Source organism: Camelus bactrianus, chromosome 11 (assembly GCF_048773025.1).
Source record: "Camelus bactrianus isolate YW-2024 breed Bactrian camel chromosome 11, ASM4877302v1, whole genome shotgun sequence".
NCBI lineage: Eukaryota > Metazoa > Chordata > Mammalia > Artiodactyla > Camelidae > Camelus > Camelus bactrianus.
Genome location: NC_133549.1, coordinates 11,014,481 through 11,026,760, shown reverse-complemented (window position 1 = coordinate 11,026,760; position 12,280 = coordinate 11,014,481). Strand labels below are relative to the sequence as shown.

The window sequence follows — 12,280 nt, the reverse complement described above, 5'->3', positions numbered from 1 at the left end:
GGTGTAGCTCAAGTGGTAAAGCACATGCTTAGCGTGCAGGAGGGCCTGGGGTCAGTCCCTAGTACCTCCTCTAAAAATAAGTAAATGAATAAACCTAATTGCCTCCCTCCCTGCCCCCCCAAAATAAAATAATAAAAATAAATAAATAAATTCCAACATGTAAAGAAGAAATGAAGAGCTTTATCTACACTGAATGAGGCAGACTTCTCACGTGGAATACCGACCCCAGCTGGGCTTAAGCCAGCCTTCCCACAGGTCACAGATGAGGGGACAGAGGCAAGGCCACAGAAGTCTGCAAGTACGGGGAAAACTGACACCTATTGTTTTTTTAAAAAAAAAAAAAAAAAAAAAAAAAAAAAAGGAAAGCGACTTCTCAAAGCCTCAAAGTCTACCAGGTTTTTTCTTTTGTACAGAAAACACTTGAAATTTCTAGGCGACTTTCGCTCGTCATTGTGTGTGTGTATTTTTTTTGAATAGTGTAGCAGAGAGACAGATTTTAGTCATTATAAGAAGTTTTCCAACTTTTAATATCAAAACAAATTGTCCCCAGTTTGAAATGGCGCTGAGTTAGCACGCAAGCCAGATACAGAAAAGGTGGGAAGGTAAGTCAATGTGTTTATTGCCGTTTTCACAAAATACTGTTACCTCTTTTTTTTCTGTTATATTAGCAACTAATATTTCATTAAATTTTTATGATTGTAGCGTAAGAATAAATTCATAGCACCTGTTTTAAAGTTGCTTTTCACAATCTCTTTTTGTCTTTCAGATTTTTTGTTTAAATTCTTGGTTATTGGCAATGCAGGAACCGGCAAGTCTTGCTTGCTTCACCAGTTTATTGAAAAAAAATGTAAGTGATGCCATGTGGTCTGTGTTCACACACGTCTCCTTCTGAGAGCACACTCCTGCTCGGATTTGTTTACAGCTGGACTTATGAATAGTTTTTTCAGGAAAAAACTCGTAGTTTAAAAATATTTTTAAATGACATTTAAAGTCTGTTATTAAACTTTTAGTAATCTGATTTTTATTTAGCAGTTCAGCCTTATAATGGTTCATAGTTCATTACGTAGTGTACCGTCTGTACATTTTCCAGATACTGAAATACAGTGGGATAATGTGGAATTTCATTTCCCAGCAGGCTCGTTGTGCATTTTGAATGAAATAACATCTGTCCTCGGCAGCCTTGTGTTGTCATTAAGGCAGTTGTAATCTTCAGTTCTATTTTGCAAGTAAAGAAACAGAGGTTCAGAGAAGTGAGTGTGTACCTCTTCATGGTGACCTCATAATTGGTGAGACTCAAACCCAGACATTTTGACCAGAGGAAATAACTTTTGCAACTGACTCACACTCTTGGTAAAGGGGATTGAATTTTGTATTCCAAACTATTGTAAAAGGTGGTAGGTTTGAAAGGCCCTTAAAATAAGTAGTGCTTTTATAATAATGGAAAGAATTGTGGAGAATGGCCTGTCTGTTTGGTAGTCAGATGAAGGAACGGAAACAGAATTAATTTCATTTAATGAAGTGCATCTCGGGGGGAGGGTATAGCTCAAACGGCAGGGCACATGCTTAGCATTTGCAGGGTCCTGGGATCAATCCCCAGTACCTCGTCCAAAAATAAATAAATAAGTAAACCTAACTACCTCTGCCCTGCCCCCAAAATTTTTTTAAATTTTTTAAAAAATGAAGTGCATCTTAAATATGTATGAGATACGTCAGGTGGTAGGTAAAATGGGAAAAGAGGCAGCATAGTGTGTCTTGGAAAAGAGCTTGAAGAATAAAATTCTAGAAGTGCATTTTGCTCATTGCATTTTCATCAGCCAAGAGCTTGCTGGAACCTCTGTATAGCGACACGGACCCAGCATGGCTCAGTCACGGAGCCAGTCCTTACTGAATTGAACACGTCTTCACTCACCGGGCGGTCCAGGCTTCTTTGCCAGTTACCAAGGCTTTTCCTTGCTCCGTCTCAGAAGCGAGCATCCGGACAACAGTGGACCAAGCGCCCAGCCTGCTGCTCTCCCCCTCCTCTGTGGGGATCTCCCCCTTGGTCGCCCTCCCTGTCACTCCTCACTGTCACAGTAATGTTGTCACAAGGTTTCACTTTATCTCTCGTGTAGCCATGACCTAGTCAGGATGCCCTTGGCCTTCGGTTATGGCCCTCTGAAGGCTTTTACTCCAAGGTGTGCGCAGTGGCTCGGTCTAGCAGGATGTCCAGTTCTGCACTGTCCAGGCGTGAGACAGGCTGCTGGGGTCCCTGTTCCCCTCCCCAACCCCCACGCTCCCAGGCAGCAATAAACATAGCTGTCAAGTGGCATTCCTGACTTCTGGTACAATTAAATTTTATCCTGTGGTTATAAAATATAAGCCAGCTAGTGGACCATATGCCCACGATATCCATCACAGAAATTTTCTTTTATAGACGGCTTATTCCAGTTGAGTTTAGCAGGCTACTTCGCCCGCCGCCCTGCCCATTCAAACAGTATTGATTTCTCCAGAGGATTCATTCCAGATTAGCGCCACGCAGTGCTAAAATTCATGAAATCCCAGCAGCTGTAGATGCATAGAGTTTTTGTTTTTTGGGTTTGTTTGTTTTGTTTTTCACACTATCTTTTCCTCGTTTCCCCTTAATCTTTGATGTCCATTAAGTTTCTTTGTTTCTTTCTTGGGCTTCAGTGCCTTTCCTTCCCTTTACTTTTATTTCTTTAGGAGATTTGGCGGAATAGTTAAAACCATTACTGGCCAAGTTGCAGGTCTGCCCCTGGGTGGTGAGGCCTCCACGTGGTGCCCAGGCTTCCGTGCAGCCGCCATTCATGAGAACCTTAACAGTGGACGGGGAGACACCATCTCCTGTGGTGTGGCCTCGTCCAAGCCCCGGCTTTAAAATACATGGTTTGTTTAGGATTTTTGAGGAAAGCTTTTATTGTCTCTTTAAGAACAGGGATTGTATGTGCTCTCTTTAAAAGAACAAGTACCTGTTATCATCTGACTGTTGGAGAAATGAATGGCTGAAGTAAATTGCATTTTCCATTGACTTAACTCTTGATTTTAATGTTACTCGTTTAAATCTGAGCCTGTTTCCTTAGTGTTCTAAAATGAAATTTCTTTCTCTTTTTCAGTCAAAGATGACTCAAATCATACAATAGGAGTGGAATTTGGTTCAAAGATAATAAACGTTGGTGGTAAATATGTCAAGTTACAGATATGGGACACAGCCGGCCAAGAACGATTCAGGTAGCTTTTTCTCTAAATTAAGAAAAATATTTGAAAATTGGGTTTGAAATAATCAGTTATATTCTCCTAATATATATATAGTCCTCCCCAACTCCCTCCCCTAGATTTTAGAAATTTTGCCTCTGGAAGCTATAAGACAAGCTAGAAGTCAGTTTTTCTCCATGCAGCACTGATTTATGAAAGAATGCATTAGAACCTCTTCCAAGTGAATGCGCCCTAATTTGGAGGCTAATTTATTCTTCGAGACTAGTGAGTGCATTAGGAGGGTGTGGCGTTGCCTGTTCCACACTGTACTTTTAGATTCAAATCAAAGCAAAATAGTAGCACAAACAATTCTTCTCTGCATTTTACTTTAAAAGGAGAATTTTTTAAAACTTCTTTGGGGGCTGGTTTTGTTTTACATTAAAACATTCCACAAAATATTCTCTCTTCTCTCCTCAACACTTTCATTGCACTATAGTCACCATCGATGTTTGCAATGATGGCCCCAGATCACTGCGGATAAGGTTACAGGTTTAATATTCTGTAAGTACTAAAGCAAGAAAGTAGATTAATATTTCAGTTGTGCTTTTTGAACAGATACCCAAAGTCAAGCAGAACAGATAGTCACAATTTCAAAATTCAGTTAAATAAAATTTAATCCCAGTGCAGGCATTTCATTTAAAGTCAGGTATATATTCTCTGCAGAAAGATGAATAGCCCCAAAGGAAAGGCTTAAGGATGCTAATATTTTGGTTTCCCCAGTGGAATAGCCCAATCTCTGTCTAGCCATTTCACGGTAAAGCCTCCAGCCCACACATAAAGGGGTGGGGGTTTTTTTAAGACTTTTATAATTCCTTGTTCTTGAATATAATTGATCAACCAAGGATCACCAGACACTTGAAGGAAGTTTTTAAAATAAAAGAAAGAGCCCAAAATAAAGAAAATAGAAACTTCCAGGGAATAGGAGAAAACTAAAACTACAAAAGAGCGATCAAATAATATATTAAGTAGAGTAATGATCTTCCTGAAAGTTAAACAGCAAACTTGAGATGGGAAGGGGAGGAAACAACAAAGAATCATCCAGAACTAATTCAGGAGGTCCAATGCCTGACTAATTAGGCATTCCCAAAGAAGGGAAAACAGAGGAAACACTAAAAGAAACAATTAAAGAAAATTTTCCACTGAAGGAATGAGATTCCACATTTATTGGCCCACCTTGCACCAAATACAGATGAATGGGAGAAATTCCAGACAGGGGTGTGCCATGTAAAATTTCAGAGCATTATGGATGAAGCGAAGATACGGAAAGACTCCAAGAGGCCAAAACAATCCCAATAAAGGATCAGGCATGGACTGTTCAACAGCAGCATTTGGAAGCTAGAAGATAATGGAAGCATCACCTTCAAACCTCAACGTGAAAAAATTTTTTTCCAGCCTAAAATTGGAAACTTGGCCAAACTATCCATTAGGTGTGAGAAGAAGAATCAGAATATCTTCAGTTATGCAAGAACGGGAGAGAATTGTTGTATTCTTTCTTAGAAACTTCAGGAAGCCACACCTCACCAACACAGGGGAGAAAGCCAGAGAGGGAGAAAGCAGCCCTGGGACCCGGCCCTGCAGGACGGGGAGGCAGCAGGGGCAGGCGCCACAGGCCGGTGCCTCTCTGATGCTTCTTCTCTGGGAGCTGGAGCTAAAATAGAAAAGAGTTGCCTCCTACTACATGTGGAAAAGACCTGCCCCCGGGGGCTCCCTAGGGGAGAGCTGACAGCTGGCCCCCCTCACCCCGCTGCTCTGCCCTCTGCGGTAGCGTCTGTAAGGAGACGGGGGAACGCTTCGAGCCTGGGAAATTTAAGGGCTAAAAAGTAAATTTAAAAATAGCTGCCCTTTTCAAAATATCAAAGAATAATGAGCAATTCTGTTTGTTTTCTGTAAGTTCCACGGTTTTCTTTTTCCCCAGAGGTAGGCACTGTTTGTTTCTTTGGTGCCTGTTTTTCTTTTTTTTTCTTTTTTTTTTTTTTACCTTTTTGTTGAAGTGTAGTTGATGGTGGTGCCTCTTATCTGACCCCAGGTGAGTGGCCTTTTTCCACACCACTCTGTGACCGACAGCCCACTTCGATGCTGACGGTACCCGGAGTGAGCACCAGACGCCGCAGGTTCAGGGCTCAGGCCCCCGACTGTCCGCCCTGCACACACCGGTCACTCTCGCGTCTGCCCAGCAGTCAGTGAATTCAGGGCTTCCATGGCCCTGCCCCCAGGCTCCCAAATTCACTGGAACGACTCACAGAGCTCAGGAAAGCACCGCATTCGATGTTACCAGTCTATTATAAAGGGTGCAAGTCACAAATGGCCAAATGGAAGAGGTGCAGACGGCATGGGTGTGGGGACCCAGCGCTGGGCTCCCCGCCCTCTCCACACCGCCATGTGCTCACGAACTCGGAAGCTGTCTGAGCCCCACTGCCTAGGGCCTCTTACGGAGGTTTCGGACTGCAGACATGATCGATTAAAGCGGTTGAGTCACTGACCATTGCCCCATTCCGGAGCACAGGAGCCTTGTAGACCTTGAGGAGGACTTTTGTTGCTCTGGAGGTCGCAAGTGACAGCGGGGACACCAGCTGTAGGAGCCTGCAGGGGTCCAGGCAGAGAGCTGGTGGCGTGGATTAGGACAGTGCTGGTGAGGATGGAGAGACATGTACATTGTGGGGCGTGAACAGTTGGTGAGACAGGTCAGGACCTGATGGACTCAGTATAGAGATGGGCATGAAGAGGCGTGGAGGCTCCGAGCAGAGATTATAAACAGATTATAAACAGAGTGGATGGTGGGACCTCCTCACCCCTCACCCCACCCCCCGCCAGGAGGGACCTGAAGGCTGGGAACCAGGGTTCTCTCTTACAGATGTTCATCATGTGGTCACATGGAGATGCTGGGGTAGCAGCGGTTGGATCTTACAGATGTAGTCTGAGCTGAGGATTAAATCTGAGTCAGGACTGTTGGTAGATAAGAGAGCCAGAGCCCAGCCCTGGGGAAGGAACTCTGGTACCAACAGGGCAGATTCAGAGGAATGATTCAGCGTAGCTGGTGAGAGAGGAGGAGGCCGGGAGAGAGGGGGCTGCAGCAGCGGAGCGGGGCAGACAGGTGCACTGGGTCTGGACCCACAGAGCTGCGTGACCTGGACCAGCTGTGTGGGAGGAGCGGCAAGGCAGGGCGGCGGTGGGGGGAATAGGAAGGGAGGGGCACTGGTCAGGCAGCTCTGGGGAAGGTTGGGTGTCAGAAAGAGAAAGCGATGGAACAGTAGCGGGGGATCAAGCCTCCTACTTTGTTCTTTAAGATGGGAGGTGCCGGAGCAAATTTGATTTTGCTAGTGGGAAAAATGTAATGAACCAGGGAGGGATTCGTGCTGCAGGGGAGAAAATGTGTTACTGAAAGAAAAATCCTGGAAATTGTGGACCCGGACAAGATACATTTGGGCACTGTAGAAACAGGTGAGGGGCGAGAGGAAGGTCATGCAGGGCAGCGCGGCTGTGGAGTCCGGGAAGAGGTCCCCTCTCCCCGGGGGGAAGACACAGGACCCCCGCGCCAGCAGAGGGGGACTGCCGAGCACCCAGGGCCCACTCAGCTTCTGAGAGGGCTCCCTCTCTGCCCGCCCTGTAAGTTCTCAAAGATGCCCTTGGCTCTGCGGAAGAGCTTCATCCACCCTTTAGGGAATATCATACTTGTCCCAGCTGGACGTCCCCACCTCCCTGCCATTTCTGTGACACGATTTCAGGTGGAATAGCTCATCATGCATACTTTCAGGTGACCCTGAATCATTCCTCTGAAAGCAACGTCTGCCCCTGTATTGTGGTTTTCAAGGCAAAAACAGGTGCTTTCATATGAGCGGATGGTGCTCAGGAGTCCAGGCTCTGGCTGGTTGAAAGTAAAAGCGTGTAACTCTTCCAGGTCTGTGACGAGGAGTTACTACAGAGGTGCAGCGGGGGCCCTCCTTGTCTACGACATCACCAGGTAACAAGCCCCCGGAAGAGGCGCCGCCTCTGCTCCCTGGGTCCGCGCCTCCCTGCAGGGGATGCTTTGTGCATCAGCAGTGGGGGGGGGGGGGGGGCGGCGGGCATGGCTGGGGGTCCAGAGCCCCACAGCCCTTTCACGGGGAGTCTTGGAGGTTCTTGGACCCGCCACTACTTTACCACGTAAAGAAGGATGTCCCCAAGGTTTTAGATGAAGCATCCATGGTGTTTCACTGTGTTTCTTAACATGATGTTTTGACACTGAAGGCTTGCAAAAAAACCCCAAAGAACAAACAAAAGAACTTAGAGTTTTCCTTTGTGGTAAATCATTAGAAGTAATTGCCGTCCATCAAGCACAGGCTCTAGGTCACGTCTGGTCACTGTGTGGCGTCCTCAGACAGGGCACTCTGACTGGACTTGAGCTTCCTTGTCTGTGGAGTAATGATGATCGTGTGAGACTCGTGAGACTGCTGGGCGGTCAAGTTGGTTAGTATAAAGCTCTTGGCACGCAGAAGGATCTGAGTGCACTGTCCTGTGTGTAGCCATCACCGCAGCTATCGCAAATTAAATTAAATTAAATTTTCAGCTGCCTGGTCTCACTTGCCCCATTCCCAGTGCTCAGAAGTCACCTGCGGCTGGTGGCCGCTGTATTGGACAGTGCAGGTCATAGAAGGTCCCCGTCCTCGAAGGAATCCCATCAGTCTGTGCTGATCTCATTGTTCGCCAGCACCACCTCTGAAACGTCAACTGAACTGTGTCATCTGGGGGCTCCTTCTGGGAAGACGCTTGTGAGAGGGTGTCTGTTGCACACCCGGCCTGTATTCAGAATGAGGGGCTCTGGCGAGGAGGCGGGCAGCCCTGCCGCCCTTGCCTGGGGGTGAGGGGCTCTGCCTGCCCGCGTGTGAGGCCGCCCCGTCAGAGTGTGCCAGCAGAGGAAACTGGCCCTAGATAGATGAGGGCCGAGAACGGTCCTGAAGGCGGACGGACCTGGTCAAATCCTGGCTCTGCCACTGGCCCAACGTGTGACTTTGGGCAACTTAGTTTCTTTGGGCCTTGGGAGTCTCAGAGAAAAGGGAGATAATGAGAATCTATGCCATAGAGTCCCTTACCAAGAATCCAGGTGATAACTTCCTGGGAAACAAGGTACCAGCAGGTTGCAGGGATTCACTGAGTGGCAGAGGCGAGCTCTCAGGTGTCCCTCATCACCTTGCATGTACTGAGAGCTCCATAAATACTGTAAAATGAAGGGAGCAACTTCTGTTTCCTTTTGTACCCCGGCTGGGCAAACAACAGACCGCAAGCTGTCAGACTCCCCGTCTCATTCTCCTGGAAACAAAGTGAAACAAACGGTGTGGGTGTGGAGCACGCTCGGGGCATTCAGGTTGTCTGAGTTCCCTTCAAGGTTGCTGGCGTCGCCCCACGTGTTTGAAAGTGGTGTGAGTAGTGTGAGTGCCTGGAAAGAGTTGCTAGCTTTATAAAATACATGTACTATTTCCACAATCTTATATTACGCAGCCGAGAAACCTACAATGCGCTTACTAATTGGTTAACAGATGCCAGAATGCTAGCGAGTCAGAACATCGTGATCATCCTCTGTGGGAACAAGAAGGACCTGGACGCCGATCGGGAAGTCACTTTCTTGGAAGCCTCCAGATTTGCTCAAGAGAACGGCAAGTGACCTCTCACCTGTTACCTCTACTGGAGTTTTAAGATGAAACTATATTTAGGAAATGTGGAACTTCCTCTTGTTCTTACTGTAAATTTAGACTTATTTAGTATATTTTCGCTGTATTGCATTCTGCCTACAAAAGTTACTATAATGATAAAAGCAGATGTCTTAGTGTTCTGCAATGACTTTTCAGTCTAGGATTTCTGAATGTTACAGGTCTTGGTTTCAAGTGAAATTTATCACAGTAATTTTCAAAGGCCTTAATCAGATGGTGTCATCTTTCTTTTTTAATTTTTTTTGAATGGGGAAGGTAATTTTATATTTATTTCTTTGTTTATTTTTTTAAACAGAGATACTAGGAATCGAACCCAGGACCTTGTGCATGCTAGACATGCACTTTGCCACTAAGCTGTACCCTCCCCCCAATGTCATCTTTTTAAAATGTGATTTGAAGCTAAGTTGGTGAAATACTAGATCTAAATAGAAAGGGAAGCAGTAGAAGAAATACTGGACTTACTGGCTTTATTTTACTACATTAATTTTAAGTCATTTGGCTATAGTTGCCTTTGAAACTTGTCTGAATTTCTCTATGGAATACATTAGAGTGATACATAAAATTAATAGTTGCTTATAGATAGCAGAGTAAGAATTCAGACATTTTAAAATTACTTTAATCTTTAGAACCAGTCAAGAACTAAAAATATCCTGATATCAATTTTTAACTGGACTCGGGCTGCCAAATTATACTCTCACAGATTAACTGGTTTTCTGCTAAGAAAATTAACACGTGGGATAAAAACATGAGTTTACAGAAACAGACTCACAGACATAGTAAACAATCTTATGGTTACTGGGGGAAAAGGGGTGAGAAGGAATAAATTTGGGAGTTTGAGATTTGCAAATGTAAGCCATTATATATAAAAACAGATTTTAAAAAACCAAATTTCTTCTGTGCAGCACAAGAAAGTATATTCAATATCTTGTAATAACCTTTAATGGAAAAGAATATGGAAACGAATATATGCATGTATATATATGCATGACTGGGACATTTGTGCTGCATGCCAGAAATTGACACATTGTAACTGACTGTACTCCAGTAAATTTAAAAAAAAAGAGTTTGTAAAGAAGCTATTTAGAAGCATGCAAGCTTAGAATATTGAAGCTCAAAAGGAGTTTATCTGTCATTTAAATGAACCTGATCTTTACAAGTAAGAAACAAGCGTCTAGGGAGCTTGTGTTTGCTCACAAAAGCAAGGAGAGTGGGCTTTGTACCGGGTGAGTGACCACCTGATGGTCAGAAGAGCGTTTGTTCATACAACATTCCTTCACTGTGAGGACGTCACACGGCCACGTAGTCCCCCCAGAGTGTGAGCTCCTGTAGGTTGTATTTGTGGTGACGTGAAGGTGATTGGAGAAGGAAGTTGCTAGTTTATTTCATATCGACCCCTGGGCGGTTTCAGCCAGCTTGCTTCCTTACTCAGCGTTGCTGCCTGCTTAGTTTCTTCAAAAGCTTTAAGTGCTGGCACAAGATACTGGTTACTTTTTGGGAAAAGTTAGAATTCTTCTAATATTTAAAAACATTTTTGACATTTATTGATTTTATATTTGCAGAAATAATGGTTTTAAGTAATAATTCTATTTCGCCCGCTATTCCAGGAGAATACTAAACAGGCTGTTATTAATTGAATAGTTGTGGTTGTCTTCTAAATATGGCTTCATCTTTTGTTTGATGTCAATTTTAGAGCTGATGTTTTTGGAAACAAGTGCCCTCACAGGGGAGAATGTAGAAGAGGCCTTTGTACAATGTGCCAGAAAAATACTTAACAAAATTGAATCAGGTAAAACACTTTCCATTCATAAACTTTTCTTCAGCATCTTTCACTCCCTGGCTCAATAGTATCCATTTTCAGTATTTCCAGGAGCAATTTGGTCAAAGAATGTTCTCTCTACACCTGCCAACCTACACTTGCCAGTTATGGGTTTGAAGGTCTTGTCCACGTGGCTGAGGGGAGAGCCCACCCCTCTCTTCCAGTGGCTTCCTCAGTCCCACTGATGCAGGGGGCGGGCCTTCAGGGTGTCAGGCTGTGTTTGCTTTTAGAACCACAGCCTTTTTTGTATCCATCACTTAAGGAAGACTGGACCTTTGTCCCCGCGCTTGCAACACCTCGCTGGCTTCGCTGGGCCAGTGGTCGTGTGTCATGGCGGGGGGGTGAGCTGTGTGATGTTAAGTGAGTTACAGGTACATTGCATGACGATGCTGGCTGTGGATGGGGCATTGTGGAGAATTTTTTTTTTCTTTGGTGGAGGTAGTTAGTTTACTTGTTTACTTATTTTTGGAGGAGGTACTAGGGGTTGAACCCAGGACCTCATGCGTGCTGAGCATGCGCTCTACCACTTGAGCTATACACCCTCCCCACCGAGAATTTATTTCTGAAGCTAACCGAGCATACCTCAGTAGTACTCTGTCTCATTACTGTTGTATTTGTTGCTTCAGTAAAAATGAATTTGAAATAACCCTGATTTAGGCAGCTGACAAAATAATATGTAGTTGTCACTTATTAAAGCTGATTTTTATTTAAATATCACCAAAATTGTATGTGGACATTCAGTTTTTAATTGATTCATTCAAATATCTGAATGCGTATTCTTTATCAGGTCCAGGGATACAAAAATGAATTTAATCACAATCCTTGCCCTCAAGAAACTGTCTTTCATGGGAAACAATCAAAAGATAATTCTAATACCGTGTGGTTGATACGAAAATTGAGCAGTGCATGGGATCTGGGGTCACACAAGGACGGGGAACCTGCCTGTCCAGGAGATGGTGTCAGGAGGGGCTTCCGGAAGGAGGTGGTGACTGAGCTCGGGCTTTTGAAGTGTGAGGAGGGGCCGGGCAAGGGGGTGAGGAGGAGGGTTAGACCCCAGAGGGCCTAGCATGAGTTGAGATTGGGAGAAAAGTTGAAGGAACAGAAGGACCCGGCGGGGAATGGTGGGAAGGAGGATCGGAGAGAGGCAGCAGCCAGGCCAGTGATAGTGACCCGGGGTCTGGAACTCGACCTTGTGGGCGACTGACTCCCCACCCTGGGCAAACGCTTGAGTCACTGGGGTGCATGAAAATCTGAATTCCAGGGCCCACTTCCGAGATGCTGAGTTAATTGGGCTGACGTACGGTCAAGGCATCAGCATCTTTAAAAGCTTCCTCACGTGACTGATCCTGGTGTCCATCGAAGCCTGAGAGCCCCTGCTGTGGGGGCGGGAAGCCGCAGGGGTGGTCGGCAGCGAGTGATGTGGTCAGGGTGTGACTGGAGACTGATCGTGGTAGGCGGTTCTGTCAAGGACAGACTGAAGGAATAACAGGGCTGATGGCCAGGGTACCGATGAGGGCGTGTTTGAGAACTCCAA

The 12,280-nt window shown here is 45.2% G+C and overlaps 1 protein-coding gene across 1 annotated transcript in view; it reads left to right on the top strand.

The window, feature by feature from the left end:
- The window catches only part of RAB4A (RAB4A, member RAS oncogene family), a 43,015-nt gene that overhangs the window by 22,943 nt on the left and 7,792 nt on the right, over window positions 1-12,280 (top strand). Inside the window, exons 2-6 of the mRNA XM_074373211.1 lie at window positions 767-847; window positions 3,111-3,225; window positions 7,145-7,207; window positions 8,722-8,876; window positions 10,621-10,716. Of these exons, the coding sequence (XP_074229312.1) occupies window positions 767-847; window positions 3,111-3,225; window positions 7,145-7,207; window positions 8,722-8,876; window positions 10,621-10,716 (510 nt within the window). The remainder of the gene's footprint in view (window positions 1-766; window positions 848-3,110; window positions 3,226-7,144; window positions 7,208-8,721; window positions 8,877-10,620; window positions 10,717-12,280) is intronic.